Source organism: Ambystoma mexicanum, chromosome 7p (genome assembly GCF_040938575.1).
Source record: "Ambystoma mexicanum isolate Mex_15411 chromosome 7p, UKY_AmexF1_1, whole genome shotgun sequence".
Classification (NCBI taxonomy): Eukaryota; Metazoa; Chordata; class Amphibia; order Caudata; family Ambystomatidae; genus Ambystoma; species Ambystoma mexicanum.
Window position 1 is genome coordinate 579,452,013 of NC_090939.1, and position 25,206 is coordinate 579,477,218.

A 25,206-nucleotide genomic window follows, 5' to 3' on the forward strand; every position below is an offset into this window, starting at 1 on the left:
CAGAACGGATCGAGTGTGTGCGACAAGTAGACATGGGCTGAACCGATAATGCAGGATGAATGAACTATGTGCGTGGAGCAGATGAGTGCGTGCGACAAGTGACATGGACTGAACCGATAATGCAGGATGAATGAACTATGTGCGTGGAGCCGAGTGCGCGTGGAGCGGATTCGGGGTGTTGTGCAGATTTCGAGTTGTGGTGCGGGGACGTGTGAAATATGTGGTTGGAAGGGACGGGTGAAATATGTGGTTGGAAGGGACGGGTGAAATATGTGGTTGGAAGGGACGGGTGAAATATGTGGTTGGAAGGGACGGGTGAAATATGTATCTGGATGGAATAGGTGAAGTATCTGGATGGACGGATGAACTGGTATGGAATGGGTGAAGTATGTGGGTGCAACGGGTAAAGTGGGTGGAACAGGTAAAGTAGGTAAAACGAAAGAAGTGTATGGACAAAACGGGTGAAGTGGTAGAACTGATGCAGTAGGTGGATGGATGGGTGGGTGATGTGGTTGGAACGGTGAAGTGGTTGGAACCGGCAAAGTGGATGGAACGTGTGAAATGGGTAGAACTAGCAAAGTGGATGGAACGTGTGAAATGGGTAGAACTAGCAAAGTGGATGGAACGTGTGAAATGGGTAGAACTAGCAAAGTGGATGGAACCTGTGAAATGGGTAGAACTAGCAAAGTGGATGGAACGTGTGAAATGGATAGAACTAGCAAAGTGGATGGAACGTGTGAAATGGATAGAACTAGCAAAGTGGATGGAACGTGTGAAATGGGTAGAACTAGCAAAGTGGATGGAACGTGTGAAGATGACGCATGTGGACAAAACAGATTAAACAGGGTGTATGGAATGGGTCAACTATGTATGGATGATGCATGGAGAAAGGATAACATGGGTAGAACGAATGAAAGGAGCAGACCGGATGATGAACGGATGACATGCATAGATCAGACAAAGTGCACTGATAAGAAGGAATACATAGAACCGATAGTGTGCATAGAACTGAGCAAGTTGATGCAACGAATGAAATGCACGCAACAGGTAGATGGCACGGAATGGACACTGAAGAAATTATTAGAGTACATGGAACGATATGAAGTGCATAAAATGGTGGTAGATAAGAAAATGGTGGTAGTGCATAAAATGGTTGGAATGCATAAAATGGTTGAGTGCGTGGAACGGATCGGAGTGCGTGGAATGGCTTGACTTGCATGGAACGGTTTGGAGTGCTTGAAACTGTTGTAATGCATGGAACAGTCAGTACCTGGAACTATTAGAATGAGCTCGATCTCAAGCACCTATGGTAAACCACCATATCACATCTCCATGCTTACTCTTCTTTACACCACCACTCAACTAGAACACAACAATACTATGACACCATTCGGTATAGCTGTTCTCATACCACCACTTTCCTCATACTCCCCATCACTCTAACTAAACACTGCTGGTTACGCACCCTCCAGCGAAGGCGTTCTCCTCAGGCCTAAAGCAGCAAGAATCGGTCTGGATAACAAACTGCCAGAACGAACACATACTCTAGATCTTCTTAACCACCACACCTACCGCTAAGAAGCAGCTATCACACAAATGCCCCACCAGCTGCACACATATCCGATGCGCACACGCACCTTATGACTCGCTCTATTCTCTCTACTGACTTGAACTTCGGTTCCCGAGGGCGTACAACCTACCAGCGCCTTGAGACCATACCAAGGGTACATAAGGCGCTATATAAATACAAAGTAACATAACAGCTATTATCTCCATTAGGAGGGTAAGTTATATCAAAAAAGCAGTCTTATAGGTGAGGTCTTTAAGACTTGCCTTGTGCATGGGCTCGAAAGGAGCACCTCCCCCCCCCCCCCCATAAGCCTAGTCAACACCACATTTTTGTCCCATCCGGTAGCCGGGTTAGAAATGGGAGGGTGAATTCTCTTCACTCCCTCCATGAAAGCTTTAACTGGTATCTTCCACCATGACACTTTGTTGTGATGTAGTGTAGGCTGAAAGCGCAGCTAGGTGCACTTTTATGGAGTTAAAGACCAGGCCTGAGTAAATTAAATGAGTTGGGTATAAAACAATGTGTGGGAGAGCAGTTAATCTGTTTAATGCTCTTTGAGTTGCACCAGATGACAAACCGTTTCCATTTACTGGAATAGCAGTAGCTGGTGTTCGGTTTTCTTGCCTCCCTGAGAATGTCCATACATCTTTGAGGGAGTTGCAGGTGTCAAACTCTATGACCTCAGGAACCAGGTCACGAAGTTCAATGTCTGCAGGCATGGGTGAAGCATCTCCCCTCGGTCTTGCGACATGTTCTACGGGCAAGGTAGTTTGACTGGAGGAGATGGGGACATCGCCATCAGATGAATGAACCAGGGTTGGTGGGCCACCAGTATCATCGTGACTGGTTCCTGGTGCATCTTGTGCACAATCTTGTTGAGAAGGGGAGTCGGGGGGGCGGGGTTTGGGGGCGCAGACAAATTTCCCTGACCAGGTTATCCAGAGTGTTCCCCTTGGAACGGTTCTGGGGGTACCTGGAGGCGTAATCTTGGCATTGAGCGTTCTCCAGAGTTGCGAACAGATCTATCTCTGGGAAGCCCCATTCTGCGAAAACGTTGGAGACGATGTCTCCGTGTAATCGTCATTCGTACTCCCTGGGCAACGGAAAGTCTCTGCCGAGTATGTCTGCCAGAAGATGGAGTTCCCTGAAACAAGTTATGATAACAGGAACATGTTGCGTTTGAGAGCCCACTTCCAAATGTTCTCGGACAGTTTGGACAGCCCTGGAGAACGAGTACCCCATTGTTTGTTCAGATAGTACATGGCCGTGGTGCTGTCTGAGGATCAGGATCGTCTTCCCCTGCAGTTGTGTCTGGAAAGCTTTTGGTGCTTTGAACACTGTCAACAGTTCCAACAGGTTTATGTGGTTGGATGCTATGTCTGACAGCCAAACTGTGTGCCGTTTGTTGAAGCAGGTAAGCTCCCCACCCTGAAAGAGACACGTCTGTGGTTAAAGTGGCTTCCACTGCAGGGGTGGTAAAAGATAATCCTTTCAAGAGGTTGTCCCTCAACCACCATTGCAGCGAGAGAACGAGGGCCGGCGAGACAACCACTAGATCATCCCACTGTCCGCTGGCCTGACACCACTGGCTGTTGAGCCACTCTTGCATTGGGCGCATGAGGAACCAAGTAGATACATGGCGCCATCATTCCTAGCAGTCGCATAGCCTTGCGTACCATCGCCTCTCGACTGGCTACATACTGAGGGATCTGAAACATGTTTTTGACCCTCTCATTGGAGGGGAAGACGAGGCCGTCCTTTGTTCGAATTAGAGCCCCTAGGAACTGTTCGACCTGACTGCGGTCTAGGCTGGCTTTTTTCTCGTTGATGGAGATTCCCAGACTGAATAAAAGATCTATTGTCTTTCGGGTATTTGACAGACATGTTTCGTAAGAGTCCCCCCGTTATGAGCCAGTCGTCGAGGTAAGGATAGACCGGGATGGATTGCCTGCGCATATGTGCTGCTGCCACCGCTAGTACTTTTGTAAATACCCTTGGTGCAGATGCTATGCCGAAGGGTAGTACTTTGAACTGATAATGCTGGTCTTGTATCATAAATCTGGAGGTATTTTCTGTGCGCTTGCAACATTGAAATATGAAAGTATGCATCTTTCATGTCCAGTGTTGCCATGTAATCTCCCCGTGATAGCAGTGGAATTACTTCCTGCAGAGTGACCATGCAGAACTTTTGTGGCTTTACAAATTTGTTCGCTGGGCGCAGATCTAAAACAGGATGCGTGGTTTGATCCTTTTTGGGAACAAGGAAGTACACTGAATAAATACCTTCTTTTACCTGCGACAGAGGTACGATTTCTATGGCTACTTTGTCCTGTAGTGTCTCGACTTCCTGAAGAAGAATGCGAAGATGGTCTGGTGTCAATCGTCTTGCTCGTGGAGGTCTGAATGTTGGGGACCGGTTGAACTCTATACAGTACCTGTGGGCCTCGGTCTTTAGCACACACTGGTCTGTAGTTATTCCCTCCCACGCCTGAAGAAACAATGTTAGCCGGCCCCTGACCGGGGAGGCATGGGAGGGGACCAGAATCTTTGGGTCATTTCGAACCCGAGTCCGGGGAGCCTCTGGGGGCAGAGTTCCAGCCTCTTCGTTTGCCACGACGCTGACCCCTTTGGGGTACGGGGCGATGTATCCGCTATTTCCCTGTGGAGAATTCAAATTGTCCCCCCCCCCCCCCCCCCGAGTAATATTGTAGAGGGAAGCGTTGGCCACAAAAAAAAAAAAGCCATTTGGACCCAGATCCTTGTTGTGTAGATTGCCTTTGTGTAATTTGGTCCAGTGCATTTAGGGCATCATGCGTCTTTTTTGCGGTCTCGAGGGCCTCATCAACCACCTTTCCAAACAGGCTGGATTCTTCCATGGGTTTATCAGTGACGCTTGCGTCTCTGGCTTTAATCCAGAGTTCCGTAGCCACGCATGTCTCTTCAGGAGTGTGCTCTGAGCCAAGGATCGACCAGCCGTTTCTGCAAAATCCAAAGTATTCTGCTTTGGTTCACCTGTCTGCCCTCAGTGACAGTGGTGAGGAGATGAGTACATAGGGGTTCGGGAACCTCCTGTATTTCTTCCAGTAGTAAGGCCCACTGGGCATCGGCGTATCTGGCCAACAAGGTCATGTTGTTGGCAATGCGCGTTGAGAACGCTGCTGCGACCGTGATCCTTTTCCCAAGGGCATAGAGTTGTTTACCTTCCTTATCAGGGGTTGCCTCGTCGGTTGACAAAGGGACCCCTCCCCTCTTTCGTGTGGGAGACTGGGGTGGAATGACCTCTGATATACAGAGGGTCTGATGGAGAAGGACGAAAGAGGTTTTTCTTTTTGAGGGTTGACACCTCTTGTGAGAGCAGGTGTTGATAAGGAGGGCGCCAGACGTTTCTTAATTGAATTGAGGAATAGCCTGGCTGGCCTGCGATTTCTCCTCGAGGATGTCCTCCACGAAATCCGCTTCGGGGACAGCTTCATCTGTAGCAATTTTAAAGTGATCAGCTGCATTACGCAACAATACGTTAAGTCAATTGATCATCCACTGGCAAGGGTTGTTGCCTAGTGGGGGTGGACTGGGGAGAATCCAGAGACCGGGCATCAGTATCTTGAGGATCCGGGGACTGCCATGGTTGAGGGTCACCCACATCTGGGTTCTCCTCCCAGCCCTCTATGGGATCATGCATGTCCTCAGGGTTGATGAATTCCTCATCCTGAGTGTCAGCAGGAATGTAAATCCTCATTTAGGTCGTAGTTGTATATATCCTCTTCCAAAGAGGGGTCAAAAAGCCTTGGAAATTTAGCTTTGGGGTCCATAGAGCTCTCATCCCTTGGCCTCCTTGGTGTAGGTTGTTCTGAACCGGAAACAAACCTGTCCAGCCTTTCCATGCAGTTCTCAAACTTCTCTAGTCCAAACCGGGGACCTAGAATGGTCTAGAGGTGGAAAAGGGTCTTTAATGCGTTCATCCGTTGAAAAGCATCGAGATTTTTGTCTCAACGTTGAGCACAGCCCTTCATTGCACTCAGAGAACTCCTCCTGAGGTAGCGACAGAGGAGAGACGTCTCTGTGCTTCTCTTTCGACTTATAGGTGGGTTCCGGTACCCCCCTTAGGCCATCCTTGGACCTCGGCGAATCCTTGGCATTCTCAGTTTGTATAGAAATGTCCACCCCAACCCTACTCTCCCTACTCTCCCTACTTTATAGGCCAGCAGAAAGCCCGGCAACATGGTCGGCAGCGCCGACTAGATCACCGTCCGCCGAGTTCTGAAGATCTTCGGCGGAGGTCTGCAACAGCCATCGAAATAAGGGACAGTTAAGGTGATCCGATTATTTCATATAATTATTCGACTAAAGGTCGAGGGGACAATAAGCAAAGTCTTTGACGAGCTCTGCATCAAGGCGACCAGTATGCTGGGCCGAAAGAAACAATCTGAGGGAGCTCGACGCGTGAGGTATCTTGGGTACACTACATGTCCCGTAGGGATAGTGTTACAGGCACGCCCATGTCTACATCCCCTTTCGATTCTCAAAAGACTGATGCAATACTTCGCGTTTACCACTGGATGTTGGACCATATGCACAGCATGTGATTCTAAGCAGATTAACAAACATCAGAAAGAAGGATATGCCGATTGCTTAGTAGATGTAGAAGCCTGAACCATTTAACTCTCTGGTGTTGGGTGCTTTGTTAAATACTCTGGGTCACTGCTGGATGGCCTATATTTTTTTGCAAAACTCGTATTTACTGCAGCTGCAGTCTAGTGTTTCCCAATTAGACAAGACCCTTTTTGTAGGGCAATATGAAATGGCAAAATTGGATCGCTCTGGGGACCCCGATCCAATATATCCGTTAGGTCATCCTGCACGAAAAAATGGTGCAGGCCTGCTCCAACCAAAATAATTCAACCACTTTGCCAGTAAGTTGTCTGTATGAGGATCCAGCGCCGTCAGAAGGATATGGATGACCAAATTCTAATTCTGGAGAGGTATCTATACCACTGACTGATTGCAGGTTTTCATACAAGTCTTTTAACAGACTCTTCCGGAATTAACTCCTCTGGCACATTTGGGGTAACTAATTGTAAGCCAAATGGTGGTGTATTGTCATCTGAAGGCCTGTTGTCTTCATAGATTGAAGTTAAAGATTTTTAAAAATCAAATTTTTCGGTAAAGGGTTTGAAAACCTTTTCCTGATTAACGGTGGGCTTCGACAACTTAGAAGAAATCGTCAACGACTTAGTTGGGGTCAATTCTGTCAGTCGGCTTCGGCACTGGCGTCGATGGCTGACGCGGTTGGCATGACTTCATGTTTCTTCAAAGGAACCCTCGATGGACTGGATTCCTGGCTTGTCGAAGCACTAACGATTTCTCGTCAGATCGAGATTTATGCCTCGACTCGAAGGTTTCATCTTAGACTTCCTTCCCTTTGCCGTCTTGATGCAGATCGGCAGGGGCATGGACTTTCTGCTTGTCCTTCGAGGGGGGGTCGGGACGCATTCTCCGAGACGGCACACACCACCCCCTGTCGAAAAACAAATTCCAAAGCAGCTGAAGCTGGAAGGATATAAGAAGAGGAATACGTGAGAGGACACAATCCATTCGAATGGTCCGACAATCAAGAACCGCAGAAACTTCTGATGCGGCTGGTAAATGGGGACATGAAGATCTGCATTCTTGAGGTCTAGGGAACACATCCAGTCCCCTCCACACAGCGAGTCAGCTATGTGCGCGGGAGGAATCATCTTGAAGTGTTTAAGCAGTAAAGACCGGTTGAGGAACAGGTCCAGGACTACCCCGAGGCCAGCCAGGTTGTTCTTGGGTACAGAAAAAAGTTCTGGAGTAGAAACCGGAGCCCCTGTCTGACTGAGGAACCAGTTCCACCGCCTGCATCTCCAAAAGAGAAAGGAGATCCCGTAAAAAGGGCTGGTGACCCTATCTGGCGCAGAGGAGGAGAGGACGGTAGAAAAAATGGAAGAGAAGACTGATGCTCGTGGAGACTATTTGACTATAGAAATGATCCAGGGACTCTTGAAAAAACACTTGCAGCTGTCCTGGAAAAGGGCCAGCCAGCCCCCTACTAGGGAGCGGTGTTGCCCGACCATGGCATCACTGCTTCTTGGCGTCTGAGGCAGAGGAGGGAGTGGGGAGGGGCGGGAGGGGATCAGAAAGTCAAAATGGCCACCAGCTTAGCAGGTTCTGCCAAGTGCTTATCCCCTATCTTGTGCGCAGGACGGCACGAAGGCCCCCGAGCCACATGCTGGCTCAGACATGAGAGCACCAGCCTTGTGCCCTGAACCCTAAATAGATGCGTTGACCTCAGAATACTCTGGTAGGCACCGAGCCCTCAGCCCACGACCTCAGGACCTGCACCGGAAATCGTGCTGGATCATGCTAAGAACTGACTCTGAGATAGAACACGACAATCCTTTGCCCCTTGGGGTCGATATGGAGGACCAACAATCGCCCCTCTGAGGGCACACCCCGGTAGAGCAACTTAACTTGGGAGCCGGTAGCCTGGATGATCTAGGGTCTCCTCGCAGATCGCCCAGGACAGCCCCCAGGCCCCTCTGCTTGGGAGCCTGTAGCCTTGGAGGCCTCAGGCCTGCCAAAACCTGAATCCAAAAGAACCCTTGCCCGAAGAAGTCTCTGTGCTGAGGAGCTGTACTAAATAAAAAGGGCTTACCTTGTCTTGACGTGAGGTCCTGGAGACAGTCTTTAAGGTGAGCTGGAGGAGAAGTGTGGAAGATCTCCCTCCAACTCGACAACAGATTCTTTAATGCCGGTGACCGAGAGCGCTGCAAGCTGTGCACGCGTACCAGCGATGGTCAGGCCACAGGCACTCAAGACAGAACGAGCCGTTGCAATCTATTGAATCCTCCTGCAGCAGACATTCACCGGGGGAGGAGAGGCACTGAAGGGAGGCGATTAAGATTGAAAAACAAAACAACGGGGAGCAAGCAGAAAGTTAAAAAGTCTGCATGCCTAGCTGCCAGGACCGACACAGACTGTGTGGAAGAAGGGACTGAGGTGAGGCGCCAGAGGGCGGGGCATTGCCATGCCCCGCGCGCTATACTAAATTTAAAGGGAAAGCTCAATTTTTCACTGCCTGGTACCGTCCCCATGTAGGGGGACACCCACAGGGAGGGTGGAAAAGGGATGGGATGTACCAGTAAGTGACATCACTCAGTGGTTGGTAATATCACAGAAGTATTTTTCAAAAGGCTTCTGGGGTGTTGTGTATGCTTTTCTTTATGTTATCTGCTGCAAGTGAAAGTTAAATTAGTCTTTCAGTGACGTAAAACAGATGTAACTTTCCTTCCATAGCTACCACAAAATGTTAAGGTTCACCGTTCTAAATGAATTACTCTGAAAGCATTCACAGACATGTCCCTGAAATATGAGCTTACCAGGTCCCATGATAATGACGGCAGGGTTTACAGCTATGCTTCAAATAAAGCAAAACACCAGGCACTAACAGAAGCAAGGTAAGCCGCCTTCACACCGAGCATCTACGTGTTTTTTTAATTTACTTTTTAACAAGACTACACTAGTGGTCAATATCCGTCATGCAGCTGCACAAGGCCAAACAGGGTACATACATACTGCGTTATCTAAAGAGCGCTGATTTCAGGCACATCCAAACTGTAGACCGCATATGGAAGCTCCTAGACTAGAAAGGTCAATTAGAAGTTAGTAAAACCATTAGTGCAGACTGCTACTATAAAACCAAACAGCTTGGGTGAGAACAGCTATAAAATATATATATAAAAAAACATTTGAAACTGACGACTGATTTGCAAGATTTCGTACAAGCTTCAGTTACTATGCATAAACAGGTAGAAAGTATCGATCATCTGAACTACGCATTTGTGATGACACTTATCCGTTCACCCCCTTTTTTGGTCAGTCTAATAACTCGGACCACCTTACCTCTTGCAGGAAAATGCTCTGCCACTTTTCCCTCGCGACATTCTTCCACTATTTTTACAACATCCTTTTTTGTAAGGTTCGTAACGACTATTTTTCAATGCGGTTTGTTATTAAAAAGGGGAAGCAATTTTCACTTGCCAAATGAAAGCAGACAACGCATTTCTCAAATGTCGCTTTTAAAAATAAGGCAGCTTTCTGATGGACTAATGCGATATAAAACAATGCGTTTGCGTCAAAAGGCTTTACATTTCATGTGCAATTGTGTGTTCGTACCAGCTGTCTTCGTGCCATTTATGTTTAGAACTTGACAATTAACTGCCATTCGTGTAGCCCAAGGCTGCACACTTACTTGGAAGTTGGAATAAAGTAATGTTATTCAAAGGCATTTGTAACGTTACACAATGAACTGTAGATGGTATCGAGGAGGTGGATATGTGCAGTCACTTTGGTCCAAATGGGACTTTAAAAGGACAGTGCAGGGCTCAGCCCAGTTGCCCAAATGACCAGAGTTATCACGACTTTCAAAGCAGGTATTGAGAGTTTTACGATAAGAGGGAGATGAAATGAACTGCACAATTAAAATAGCTCACAAAATCCAGGGCACTGTGACGAGCGGAATGGAATTGTCAGCCTTTCGGAAGGTGGTGTTAACAGATTTGGCAGTACATTTGGTCTCAGCGTAACGGGTAGCACTTAATTGAAACAAACTGACAGATTCAACTAGAGGACTCGCGGGAGAGAAAGAAAGATGCAGCCCAGTGCCTTAAACACTTCAGGGTCTACTCGTATGTGTATGGCCAGTGGTGGACACTTCCATGCAGGAAGAAAGGAGAACCTTCAAAAGGGTTGCTCTTTGCCCTGGTGGACTTTTAGGCATTGCACCCCGAGTCAGTCCCAGTCCTTCACTTAAATATATAGTATAGTATAAATGTCATTTTCCTTTTGAGCAGGACCAGCAGTGCTCTATGGGAACATGAGAGTTCTTCCACAAATCGGATATACTAGAGTCCGCTGGTGCAAATGATGCGACATAAGATTGTTTTAAACTGGCAAGCTGTGTCATAGGCTTCCCAAGACATAAAAAACAAAAACAAGGACAAGGACCAGCATGCCCTGCAGAAAAAGCCCACGAAGCTAAGTGAAACGTGCCCCATCTACATCCATAGGCAGAATACAGAACTAGCAAGATCTGTGTTGAGCAGTGGAAAGGAGACTTCTGTTTTTGCAAACGTGCTTTAACAGCTTCACGGGAAACTCTGATCCCGTCACTTTGCAGCACACTTTAAAATAGTTGTGAACAGGAGAGGGTTTGGAACTACGACCATGTTAATTAACCCAGCAATTTAATGTAGTAGGAATCAGTTTCCATCCTCTTGGGTAACACTGTTGCAGAAGCCTCCTAGCCATTTTAGAAAGCATTGTTTTAACGAATATGAAATAGGGGACACACGATAACAATAGCTTTATGGCGGAATTAGACTTCAGAATGCATGACCCTTTAAGAAATGTAATTAATGCACCGACCCACAGTAAACTATATACCATACAATGTAGTGATTTTTGTTCTCCCAGTCCACCAACAGGAATACCAGTAAAACAGATCAATAATAAAACACTACTTCAGTCAGGATCACGTTCCATGGTCTGGGCATCACCTTTTGGCCCAATAAATCCTGCAGTACATCCTGCACTCCGAAATACCTCTCCCATGTGCCTGGGCCACTTCATAGTCTGTTTCCCTCGAATACACAAACTGAGACCGGATAACTTTACCACATAAATGTTTCTGGGATAAAGAATTTTACACCCAGATAAAAGAAAATGGTGTAGCGGTTACAGGGGTTTCTCCTAGGCATGCAATGCGAATAAGGATTGATGACAAACACTGCTCCTGAAAGTTAAAGTGACAGTGGGGAATGGGAGGGGACAAACGTTGCGGAAAAATTACCCACGAAATAGTGGGTCCCCAAACCACACACACACACACACACTACCTACCATCACAAGTAGGCTCAGCTAGTTTAACATTAAGTTGGAAAGAAAGTTAAACGGAAAGTGTGATGGTTCCTTTTCAAAGGCCACCACCTACAAATACCCCAGGCTCTCTCCGCAGGCAAGGTACAAAGATGAACAAAAGCAGCCAGGACACCTACACATTCAGAAAACACCTCAATGGGCCATCGGTCCAAAACAATATTCTAATTTAACGATGCAAGTAACTCCAACGAAGAAATCACTGAAAATAATTGGCATCCTTTTTTCAAAACGTAACCATCTCTCTCAATTTCCAATATGCCAGTGCTTCCTGTCTCACTGGGGGGTATCAATGGAAGCGTAGGGAGAGAAGGCGGGAGAAAGTAAGAGTGAATCTCAATGCCTTTGTTCCTTGCCCATCCCATGCATCCTTATCCCCCCCCATTTCACGACTGTTCCCAATCACTAAAACGCTCTACCCCCAAAATCAAACCTGCCACCAATATCCGTGCATTCAAGAAAGTCCTTAAACTCATTCACGTTGAAAGGGCCACCCTACCAATTCCACTCTTTGCAGTCCAAATAACCCCTTTTAAATATTTACCATCAGTGTGTTGCTGATTATGCCCCCAGTTTCTGTTCCCTCTCTCCCATGTCAGCACCTAGTTTATTACCCATTTTGCAACGCACCGGATTGCAGAACTGCTCAGCATACCGTTTGCTCTTATGTATGGGTTTTACATTAGACAAAGGTTCTCAGCGATTGAAAAATTCGAAAAAAGCATAGCAGCGACTCCTAAAACTATGCTTTGTCGATCAGTGAGAATTCGAGGGCAGACCATCTCTAAGTGCAGGCCAGTCAAAGACAGCACACATTCTGCCATAGTCCAAGGTTGCCAGAGACACTGATAATTAGGGCAGCAGAATGGGGTGCACATGTTGAAGCTCGAAGGTAGAGAGACTTGCGAACCAAGGGTTAAGTGCTGGAGAGAAGACATAGAATCACAAAGATGGTGTATCAGTGAATGAGTTGTCACAGCCACGTGGATCTCAGACACCACATCATGCGGATTTATTCTGCAACGTCAGCTTGTAAAACAGATGGCCTGTCAACTGCACAGTAGCTCTGGTAGAAGCTGGATAACGTAATTTCCCTTTGTGAGCAGGTTTCTTAAAAAGCATCACTCAGAGAAATGCCAGAGGATCTCAATGTATGAAGTTTTGTTATTGAAGAACAAAGACGCCTCTCCACGGTTGACACGAAGACCTGGTGAACAGGAGTGATGGAGAATAAAGCACTGGCACCGAGAGGGCTGTAAGGTCAAAGTTATAGAAAAGGTTAACAGTGATGGGACCCATTGCTGTAGCTCGATAATCAAGAGATCTGGAGCAGTGCCATCTGCAAGGAATCCTGCAACAGTGACCAAGAAAAAAAGTCTGGTCCAGTTACTAAACAAAATTAGCAACAATCTGTTGTGTTGGGTTGTTTGCCTGCAACTGTATTTGTATAGAAAGCTTAAACTCCACCAATAAAATACAACGAAAGAATTAAAACGGAAAACACCACTATACAAAATGCCAGTGCAAAACAACTATCAACTTTGAGTGCTCTGTTGTATTGCCACATACAACATTAGTAAGTCACCAAACTGAAATAAATCAAATATTTACAAAGTGTTTAAAAAGTAAAGATTGGCTAACAATGTGTTAAATATGAATGTTCAAAAAGTCACATTTACTTTATTAACGAATCAATTATGAAGTGCACAAAGTGATTTATTAAAAACGCTGCAGTGACAAAAATAATTTGTATTGGTATACACTGGGACAATAAACTGTGTTCCTTGCTGGAAGGAAACTATTGAAGACAAAATTAAGTCGGGTGACAAACGTGTCCTTTATTTTCAGATTGCCCTTTCATTACAATGATCGTGGTCGAACTGGTCCCAGTTTGACACGATTAATGTAATGAAGAACAAGGAAAGCAGCCATTATGTTAGTACAGGACATCAAATACTTCCATATGAGAACCACTTACATTCGGCTCGTTTCAAGGTTGTCGGAGTTAGCGTCCACAGGTAATCTGGAAAGGGCAAAAATAAGTTGTTAGACATGAACAGGAATAGTCTAACAGAGAAACAAGCAAACGTTGCCACAAAAACCTCCCTTTCATTTAGTGACCACATTCGAGGCGTCTTGCAATGGCAGATGTTCTGCACGATACTAACATCTTTCGTGAGATATTTACCCAGGGTCAGTTGATGCAACTCTACTTTCTTGACAGTATTTGTGACTGCTCTGCTGGTAAAGCAATGTGCCACGTAGAAAACAAGGCAGATACCCTTCATTTGCTTGTTTAAAATAACAGCATCTTTGCTCTTAGGCAGTGAGCGCAGCCAGTTTGAGAACTCAAGGGTTGAACTGAAATACTTGGAATATAGAACAATTCTCAGGCAGCAGTAACGAATACCAAATAAGCATTCATACTCATTTTCTGCGTTTTGCCCAATGGCAACCTATCCGGAAGATGGGGCAGTACAGGGGATTTTCCCTCGCTGAGCTGCAACCAGACCTTTACAATGACTAGTATTTTTGTGCCATCAAAATAAACCAAATAAAACACAACATTTTTTATCAATGGTTGTTTCCGTTTTTAAGTGAATCAAGTGTGTCTCCATTCAGCAGTGTTCCGGTTCCTCGGCTGCATGCCTCCCGGCCTATCCATCCATCCCACCCCCCACTATCAATGGCAGTTCGCATCAGTGGATGTGCGCTGCCATGGGGTGCCGTCAGGGGCGCGAACGGCCAAGATGCCAAACATGTACACTTCAGAAGGTATCCTACGCCCAGGGGCCATTGTTCACATGGCCTCCACAGACCCCGTGTCTCCAGGCAGGCTCCCCTGAGGCAGACCGTGCCGCTGCAATGTACATAATACCAGGACATATACACGTCATTCATTCACAAACACACCCCTTTTTGTTATTCTTTATAAACCACTGGATATTTACCATGAGAACATCTGAGCACTGCAAGTCAACTTGTGAACGTGCTACTCTGTGACCGCTTCGAGTGAACTCGTCAGTGTGCTACCTGTGAACATCTCCCTGTTCTCCTGCCACCAATTCTGCTTGCTTAATCCAACTGTTTGTTGGTCAAGGTAAGGGCATGTATCCTAATCATCTCTCTTTCATTTGTAAATTTATATCTATTCCGAAGTATCGAACTCTGTAGTGCATTGCTATGGACTTGAGTTTCTTTTAGGTTATCAATATATCAATTTTTATCAGTGTCAACTGGCATCGTATTGCATCCTTCGTGGACCGTGTCTATAATATATAATATAAGAATGTTTCCTTTTCATGAACGATAGTACATTCAAGGGACAAGTAACATGTTCTGATTTTCAACACAATGAATCGCTTCTGCAATTTATCACATAATACACCGCACACGCAGCACTGGTTTTGCTGTGGTGCCCAAAAGAAAGCGTGCAATGAACAATGTAAGGTCCAATTCATTCTTTCTCACATGTTTATGCAAAATAATTTTCTAATAATGTTGATCTTCATTTTGCAGAATTTTCAACAATGCCTGCATGTTCTATTTTCAGTTGCCCTTCGAAGACCCATGACAAATCCGAAGGCATTACAATGCATGTATTCCCTAAAACTGTTGATCGAATAAGAGAATGGGTCAAACGTTGCGGATATCCACCGGAAGAGCTTGAAAGTAGAGTCAAACAAGTCTTGAAGGACAAGAGGGGTCATCAATAGCGCATCTGCAGCCTGCACTTTGACCCGGATATGTACGACACATCCTTGTACACAAAGAGGAATCAATTGAGAACAACTCCGAAATTGCTCCCAAGCGCTATTCCGACTTTATTCGTGAAAATGCTTCCACAGGTGAGTCACGCTTTCGGATTTAGCTTTACGCCTGTATTTTTGGTGTAAATGTCACTTATAGTACTTTCCATATTTATGTGATTGAGTAGCTGTTGAAATAATGACTATTTTGCTAAACATCAGTCCTTGTTTTGTAGAACCCATATATAAAAATGATTTATGGGGACGGATAACTATGCTATATTATGCATTTCAATAAGTGTAATTTTCTTGTATTCAGTCTCCTTACATACCATTTTGTAATGTTGGAACTTCTAAAATCGAATAATACGTTCCCTTTACCACTCCATGACTATCCACCAAATATGAAGGAACAAGATTCAACATCCATGTCTTGCCGGGAGTCATCAACCACTTTGAGCGCGTATCAGGTAATCGTACCTAGCTATTCTGTTACAGACTGTTTTTATGCATGTAATTGTAGATAATGTGATCATATTTTCGCAACGTATCATTGCTTTACACAATGTTTCATTCCTACTTTACTATTGATACGTACTTTTCTCGTCTTTCCAAATTGTGTGTCCCGTTTCCAATCTTCTCGTCCTTACTAATGCAAGTACTGTGTTTCAGGGAGATGCTGAAGCGTCCTCTACAATTACATTATCCCTTGTAGTTGTTCCAGAACCAGACATTACAGTTGATCCGGAGCCAGAGGTATGCGTACTGACAGTACCATCTAATGAAAGAAAGTCGGTCTAATTATATGTGCAATGCCAATGACTTATTTTAAATGGATACTATTTTTTGTAGGGATGTATACAAGATCCGTGTATTGAGCAGTATTCAAATATTAAACATCAATTTGATGTATGGCATGTTGCCAAATCAATCAATCAAAAAAATCTCGGCTGCAGGGAAAAAAATAAAGGTTTGGAAGGTATTTCACAATGGTCCCAGTCTTTCAGCAACCATCTTTGATGCAGCTCCAAAACACGTGATGGGTCTGTGGAAATTCTACTGGAAAAATGGCGGTCACTAATGCACCACTGTTCCAACGTTCACCACTGGACAGAAAGCCAACATTTCCACCAATGTGAACATGGCCCTTTGTCCCCAGAGCAGGCACGGAAGAAGAAGTGGTTGATCCCATCTTCACCTCCACAGAAAGCCCTTGAGAAGATTGCGTTTGATAAAACTATCAAGAGATCTTAAGGGACTCACAGAATTCTGTGTCACAGGAGATTTGGAGGTGTTCCACAATATGTACCTAAAGCACAGGCCAAAGATTGCATTTTGGCATTCAAGGGATGAAATGTAGAACTTTACTTGCAGTATAGGCGCATAATGAGAATGTAGGCCGGGAACAATCTAGGACTGCAGGAAATTTAGGGATGCTTTGCTACAGTATGGCCATTACGAAAAGAAGCAAAAAATGGGTTGTCAAACCAGTATAAGAAAATGGAATTCGATTTTGTGAAAGATCTTATTGTTAATGTTGTCGAGATGCATACTCATGGAATCGCGCACAAATCTATTCAGAGCACACATACATTGCCACAAAACATTGCCAGCGTGCCATGTCCACCCAAAGCAGATGGGCATGTTCCCGGCTGAAATGATTACCGTCTGTTTTTATTTTTGCAAAAAATGTTTCTATAAACTGTACAAATAAAGTATGCAATTTCTCTTTTGAAATCTATCCTCTCAATCCTTTTCTAAAAAATATATAACAATTATGACGATTGCTTTCACATTTCACTGTTTAGTCGAGATACTGTGGGACCTTCATTTTTCGTGTTAATGACCAATGGGTAACAGTGTGTAAGAATATTTGGGGTTTGGCAGTTGACTTGCAATAAAATTCCGCAAGAAGCGGAATATCTGCTCGTCATACAAAAGGGATTAGACCTAGGCCACAAAACATTCTAGGTAGGCAAGAAGTACTGACGGAAAACATGCCATGGGGTAGGAGGCCATGAGATAAGCAGAGGTGGGCCTATCACTAGACACATTTTGTCTCATTTTATGTGTTACATGGACTAGAATTTCGGAATAGGGGACATTCTGCCATTGGCAATTTTTCCCCTACAGCTCAGCAGCGCCATGAAAAACGAGCAGTGACAGCCCCAAATTCCATGTGCCCTTGCTTCAAAATGTATGTTCTCATGGATGAGTTGACACGGGATGTTGCAAAGTAAGAATGTATGTTCATTTTGAGTGACGGACACCAGCTTTGAATTTTTGCTTGGGAGCTGGGAGGCCCACGCGTCCTGCGCACAGTATAAGGTTCTATTGTTTTTTTGACCTTGAGAGGCAGGGACCATTCCGAAAGGGATTGAATTGAAGTGGGGGTGGGGTCTAATAACGTATGATACGGTTGCCCTTTCCAAAACTGCACCTAGTTAAATATAAGTTCAGTTTATGAGAAATCATTGACACGAACAGAGGCATCTGCATTACGGTCTGCAAAGCGCCAAGAGAATGGAAATGCCGACTATAATGTAAGTTTCTCTTTAGACGATTTCATACCAGAACTAGTCGAAATACGAATAGCTGACCGTTATTGCTGGGTCACATTGTACTTGTTAGTTGTGTGGCATATTGCAATGAAGTGCTAGTACCACCTTTGGGTGCTGGGCTATCTACCGGGCACATGTGCAGGCCAGCATCGAGATGCATGTAGACCACCATTCGTTTCTCCCTGGCTCTATGCTAATAAATCATTACATTGTTTTTGCACCTCGAATTCTTGCCCCAGTTTACGCATTACGTCAACAATCTCGATCGCACTAGCCTCGGAAGCAAATAGAGTACCTGGATATTCCACATTGTATTCTCTCGGTTCACATTGTGTCACCTCTGCGCTAATAAAGAAAATGATTAATTGTAATAAAGATCGGCTACTGAGACACATTTCGATTTTTATCTTTTGCAAACAGGTACATCGTGCCGTGCTGCAATTGTGATCTATTGCAGACCCAGACCGATGGCTTCTTCAACCACCAGCTGCAGCTACATGTCAATTACTGGATCTACTTAACCGTCTTTTGGGATGACAGACGAGGTCCAATATGCAGTACGCAGTTCCGGCGATTAGGAGCAACATAACAACCTTTACGGTGGTCTAGTGCCAAGTTGATGCACCAGCCTTGCAATTCACTGAGCGACAGAAGCGCTTCATTTAGACAAAACGAACACACCGTGTACCCAGAAGGAACAGCGCGTGACTCATGATAAACATTTGCAGATTTATGGAACGAGAGCAAAGAAAAATATTTCCATTTTCTTTGATTATGTCAGACGCCAAATGTTTTCGAAACATTTACTGTGAAATAAATGTACTTTACCAATTGTACAGTCTTGCTGTTTCCTTTTAAAGTACAGTTTCATATTCCTAATTGTGACAAGCTGTGCTGTGAGACGATGTGCGTTTTCCGGGTTCCGCATCTAGTCGCGTAGGTGACGACTGCGCGCGTTTGGCTACGCTGTCCAGCAACGTCACGGAGAGAGGCGGAGAGTATAAATGATTTGGAGATGTCAGACTCAGGGGCAGGGGATATGATTTAGTGCCGCAAACGCAGGTCACCCAGGGCAATGCAGCAAGTGATAAGATTATCACAAGACGGCCACGCCCTGCTGCCTGATTTTGCTTGTGTTCAAGAGACGAAAACTCGGGTAAGGTGCATAGGAAATGTTTGTATGATCGATCGAATTATGGTTAAAAGCACATGGCCGACCCATCAGGACAATATTTTCTGACGGAACCATTCCTTTAATGACAAAATGTTTACTGTTAAGAATCTGTTCCATATCAGGTCGAGCTACTTTCCATTTTAGTTCCCAGTGAGACAGCTGGTGCCTCATTTGGGAGTAGTCCATCAAGAGTATAGTAATACACGGCCATAGTGAGTACATGGATCCTGTGCTCCATAAACAAGCTGTTTTCATTAGACTGTGTAAAGTGGAGGGGAGTGTAAGAGGGCATGTATGGAGATGGGTCAGGTGTTTCCTCCTGTATACAGTGACAGCCCAGAAGGAACAAGTTACTTACCTGTAACTGTTGTTCTCCAGCATGGGTCCGGCATGGATTCACATGCTCATGAATATTCTCCGTCAGGCTGGGAATCCTCGGTAAAGAAAAAAATCAGTTTCAGTTTCGTTTCTGAATGGCCTTTCTCCTAATAACCAATCACTGGTCTCTGGGTCATTCTGCCACCAAGACAATGACTGCCCTCTACCTAAGCCCCTCCTCTGGCAGCCATCTTCAGATTTGGTAGCACGTAAAGTGGCAGTAGGACCAAGAGAAGAGCCTTAGAGGGGTAGGAGGGAGGTAGGTAGGCATGTGAATCCATGCCAGACCAATGCTGGACAACAGTTACAGGCAAGTAACTTGTTCCTTCTCCAGCATGGGGTCTGGCATGGATTCACATGCTCATGAATACAAGAATACATAGCAGCACACACAACCAGAACCACAGGAGGTGGCAAGGCTCAACATTAAGCATCTCTTACCTCCTCACCAGGCCCACCTTCAGGCGAACAGGTTGCGCAGCACTGCCTGGCCGACTCTGGACTCCTCCCTGGAATCCCAGTCGACGCAGCAGAATCTCATGAAGGTGTGCGTCGACCTCCACATAGCAGCCCTGCAGATGTCCAGCAAGGGCACACCAGACAGGAACGCCGTGGTAGCCGCAATCGCTCTGGTTAAATGGGCTCTCAGACCGCCGGGCAACGTCAGTTTGCCAACCAGTGACAGTGCATGATGCAGCTGGAGAGCCAGCTGAAAATGGAAGCCTTCGAAAGGGCCTTCCCTCGTTTCACAGGTCCAAAGTTCACAAATAGCTGTGATGTCTTCCGAAGGGTCTTTGTGCGGTCCACGTAGAACTTCAGTGCTCTAGCCACATCCAGCGAGTGCAAAGTCCTCTCAGCCAGCAACGGGAAAAAACATGTAACACCAAGGGCTCGTTGAGATGGAAATCCGACGGCACCCTGGGCATGAAGGAGGGGTGCGTCCTCAGCACTACCCTCGTCCCGTGGAATGTCAGGTATGGAGGGTAACAGGAGAGAGCCTGGATCTCTCCCACTCGTCGTGCGGAGGTGATGGCCACAAGTAACGCTGTCTTCCACGATAGGAATTTCAACAGAGCCGAATGCAGCAGCTCGAATGGCGGTCCCATGAGCCTGCTCAGCACCACGTTGAGCTCCCACGCCGGGGCCGGAGTCTTCACCATCGGGAATGTCCAGAACAGTCCTTTCATGAACTCCTTCACCAGGCAATGGTACCACAGAGATGATCGCCCCGGAGTTCTGGAATTTGATGGAGGCATGAGCTAGCCCCGCCTTGGCCAACGACAGTAGGTACGGCAGCACCAGAGGGGCCGTAATCCGCAGAGGGTTAACCTGTGCACGGCATCAGACAGAGAACCTCTTCCATTTGTGTCCATAGCACTTTAGGGTCAAGGACGCCCTGGCCTTTGCAAGCACCTCCTTGCAGTCCGCCGGGATATTGTACCCTCCAAACTCTAGTGCTGCAGGAGCCAGTTCAGGGACCCCGGGTCGTGGTGGAGGATGGTGCCGCCTCCTCTGGACAGAAGATCTGCGTCCGTCGGCAGTTTGACTGGAGGAGTGGGGGGGGTCGCCGACATGTCCAGAAGGTCCGGGAACCAGATCTGCCTCGACCATGCCAGTGTGACGAGGATCATCCTGCACCAGGACCGTTTGAGTTGACTGATGAGTCGCAGCAGCAACAGTGGGAACGCATACAGGAACAGGCCATCCCAGGGGAATGAGAAGGCTTCACCCATACTTCCCGGCTCGGGAAACCTGCCGGCGAACCTCTGGCACTTGCCGTTGGTCGCCGTCGCCAATAGGTCGATCTGGGGATTGCCCCATCGGACTACAAGATCCACTTGAGTGCAGCTCCCTGCTGAGTGAGTCGGCCATGGTGGTCTTTATTCCTGCCAAATGGAAGCGTACCATAAACATCCCTTTGGTGACGACCCAGTTACACAGATCCTTGGCCTCCTTGGATAGGGCTGGGGATCTGGTGCCTCCCTGCTTCCGGATGTAGAACATCGTGGTGGCGTTGTCGGTGAAGATTCATACCAACTTGCCCTTGAGGGACGGAAGGAACGACCTGAGGGGTCAGAACACTGCTCGGAGCTCCAGGACATTGATGTGTAGTGACCTCTCCTCCGGGAGCCAAAGGCCTCTTGCGTGGAGATCTCCGGTGTGCGCGCCTCATCCCTCCAGGGAGCCATCCGTCGTCAGTTTCCTGATGAGCCGGTGTCTGGAAGTCCATGCCCGCCGCCAGATCCGGTGGTGGGGCACCCGCCCGCATCGCTTGCCGAAAGGTCTCGTTGAGCATCCAACGGGCGTCGACCTCCTGTAGTGGTCGCATCCGCAGTCTGCTTAGGCGCACGAGGTAGATGCACGAGGACATCATGCCGAGCAGGGACTTAATGGACCTCACCCTGGCCACGTCCATGGTCGACAGCCGTTGCACCTTGGCCAGAATGGCCTTCATCCTTTCCTCTGACGGAGAAGCCAATTGCGCCACTGTGTTGAGCCTTTCCCCCACAAACAGGGCGACCTGCAACGGTACAAAGTGGGATTTCACGAAGTTGATCGAAAATCCCAGATCCGTGAGCAGTTGAGCGGTATTCGCTGTGTGAGCGACGGGGAGTTGTCTTGACCTTGCTCGGATGAGCCAATCGTCCAGGTAGGGGGTAGACGTGGATCCCCTGCAGGCGCAGCCACTGGTGCTAGGCACTTGGTGAACACCCTCGGTGCAAACTTCAATCCGGAGGGAAGGGCCTTGAACTGATAGTGTCGCCCTTGGACCAGGAATCGCAGGAATTTGCAATGTCCTTTTAGAATGGGGATGTGAAAGAAGGCATTCTCCAAGTCAAGCGACAATAGGAAGTCGCCTTCCTCCAGCTGTCCCAGCACGTGCTGGAGGGTGACCATCCGGAACTTCTGGGACTTGATGTACCCGTTTAGAAGACAAAGATCCAGGATGGGTCGCCAACCGCCGGTCTTCTTCCTTACGAGGAAGCCTCTTTGGGACGAGCTCGATGGGTCCCTTTTTTCAGCATCGCCCGTACCTCCAGCAGCAGTTGAGGGACATTGTTTTCCTTCCCAGCCACGGGTGGAATACGGGGACACTTCCTTAGAAATTCCAGAGTGTGCCCGCGGGGCAGTGCATCCACCACCCAACGGTCGGTGGAGAGGGACTCCCACACACTGACGAAATTCGCCAGCCGGCCTCCCACTGCAGTGCTCAGGTGGGGGCCTGATGCTATGGCCGTTTCAGTCCTGCTTGGCCGCGGCCTTGGACGACTAGATCCTCCCGTCTTGCCGCATCCTATGTAGGCTTCCTGCGACGAGGAGCCGCCCGCCGGGCGGTACGACGATGCGCCACAGCTGAATCCTTTGGAGGCACCTTGCTAGCCTCCTGGAGTCCTGAAAGGACTGCCGTCGTTGTTGAATAACACCCAAGGCCAGAGCCGTCTCCGTGTCTGCATTGATGGCCTGCAGTGACTCGTCCACTGTCTTGCCGAACAGGTTGTTCCCGTCAAAGGGCATGTCCAGAACCCTGGTCTGCACGTCCCGGCGAAAATCGGTTGCCTTGAGCCAGCCGCGCCGACGAAGGCAAACGCAGTTGCCCATCTGGCGAAAACCGGTGTCAGCAAAGTCCGTGGCCGCCGTAATGGCGTGGTCCGAAGCCACCTTGCCTTCCTGTAGGATTTCCAGGGCCTCGGCCCTCTTGTCGTCCGGGAGGAAGTCCAGCAGGGGAGCGATCTTAAACCACAGCTCCCTGTCTTAGCGTGCCACAATCGTGAGGGCATTGGCCGCTTTAATCGTCGTCGCCGAGATGACCCCCCCCCCCGTCCCATGGCATCCAGTTTCTTCCCCTCTCGGTCCGGCGGGGAAGTCAAAGTCGTCGACCCTGCCGCTTTCTTCTTGGCCACCGCGGAGACGACCGAATCTGGGGACGGCTGCGCCCTAAGGTACATGGGGTGGAGTCCGGGACCCGGTACTTTTTCTCATACCGGTCCCTCTTAGCAGGAGCTGTGGACGGGTTCTTCAAGAGCGTCAGCCCCTCGTCCCAGATGTCGTCCAGTAATGGAACTGAGAGGACCGTCTTCCTCTTGGCCTCACACCGTTGGTAGAGGAAACCTTCCTTCTTCTGTTCTTCGGGGCAGAGCTGGAAGAGCTCAGATGCCTTGGCGATCACCGCGTGGAAGGAGCCAATTTCGTTGGGCGGGGAGGCCCGATCGGGTGGTGATGGAAGGTCCATTCTGTCGTCACCACGGTAGTCATCCGTTCCCGTCGTCTCCGTTCCAGTCTCATCCCTCTGAACAGGGGAAGGCTGTGAAGGCTGTGAAGGCAGGAAAGGGGGGGGGGGGGTCCTCCTCCGCTTGCTTGGTGGGCTTCCCAACGGTCCAGGCTCCGCTGGATCGTCCGCTGGGTGTAAGGGCAACCTTGTCCTCATCTCCGTACATAAGGCCTGAATCGCCATCAAGATTGCTCCCGAGTTGTCTTGTGGCATAGGCACCGGCTGTGACGGTTGCGGAGTAGGCTCCGTATCCTCCACGGCTCACGGTTCCTCGTTGGCACCGCCGTCGCTTTCTTCGTCCACCTCGTCGGGATCCCTCCCGTAGGACCGGACCTCCTCAAACTTCTTGTTCAGGATCTTTGCAATGCCAGCCAGCTCATCTTCATAGGTGGCATCTGTGTCCGTAATGGCCATCGCCCCCCCTTTTTCTCTGCCTGGGGTTTCACGGGGGCATTGATGGGCTGAAAAGGGGATTCCCTCCGCGCTGGCAGGGAAACTCAAGGTCGCCTCCACTGGGGTAGCCTCTGCAGGCTTCACCAGGGCGGCCACGACTCCCTCGATCGAGGCCTTAGCCAGGTGAATCAGGGCCTTCGGGACTTTGGGCGTGTCAGAGGCCTTCACCTTGGGGGGGCGGGGGGGGTTACCACCTCGCTCCCCCTCGGCTGTCTGTCGGGATCGACCGGGGCTTCTCCCGAAGCTTCCCCGGGTTCTCAGATTTCCTCTTCCGCAAGCCTGAGCGCTGGCTCGTGGTTGATGGCGTCTGTGATAATGTGCCCTGCCTGGCAGCCAAGGAGCCCAACTGATCAGCGGTCCTGGTACCCGCGGAGCTTAGCCTTTTGTTGGGCCCCCATCGCCGGAGCGCCCTCAAAGGTCTTAGAGCCTGTCGTCCAAGCAAGGGTAGACGTGGATCCTTTTTGGACTCAGCTGAGCCGCCACCGGCGCCAGGAACTTGGCGCCGACTTTAATCTGAAGGGAAGGGCCTTGAATTGGTAATGCTGCCCTAGAACCACAAAGCGCAGAAACTTGCGGTGTCCCTTGTAAATGGGGATGTGGAAGTAAGCATCCTGCAATGACAGAAAATACTCCTCTTCTAGCTGTCAGAGCACGTGCTGAAGAGTCACCATCCGGAACTTTTGAGACTATTTGTTTAGACGACGGAGGTCTAGGATGGGTCTCCAGCCGCCGATCCTTTTTACCAGGAAGTAAAAAGAGTACACTCTGGAGCCACGGAGCCTCTTTGGGACGAGTTCCATCGTGCCCTTCTTCAGCATAGCACGCACCTCCAGCAGCAGCTGAGGGACGTGGTTTTCCTGCTGGGCCACCGTTGGTATAGGGGGATACTTCTGTTGAAATTCCAGGGTGTGCCCGTGGGTGAGAGCGTCCAGCACCCAGCGGTCGATGGAGATGGTCTTCCACACGCTGACTAAGCTTGCCAGGCGGCCTCCCACCAGGGTGCACGGGTGGGGGTCCGACGCCACGTGGTGAAGATCTGTGAGGTGGCGACGGGAGGTTCCCCCAATCCGCCATAATCGTCCGTGCCAGTGCCA

General features: G+C 48.1%; 1 protein-coding gene across 3 annotated transcripts in view; it reads right to left on the reverse strand.

Moving 5' to 3' along the window:
- UBE3A (ubiquitin protein ligase E3A) overlaps window positions 1-25,206 on the reverse strand; it is a 784,873-nt gene that overhangs the window by 630,003 nt on the left and 129,664 nt on the right. Inside the window, exons 1-2 of one of the 3 annotated variants that reach the window (XM_069636586.1) lie at window positions 13,506-13,549; window positions 9,167-9,233 (exon numbers count right to left, since the gene is read on the reverse strand). Coding sequence is in view for 1 of the 3 variants with exons in the window: in XM_069636585.1 (XP_069492686.1) it covers window positions 13,506-13,550 (45 nt within the window). In the remaining 2 variants the exon portion in view is untranslated. Of the gene's footprint in view, window positions 1-9,166; window positions 9,234-13,505; window positions 13,551-25,206 lie in introns of those variants that run through there. The other 2 variants (XM_069636585.1, XM_069636587.1) reach the window with 2 other exon arrangements.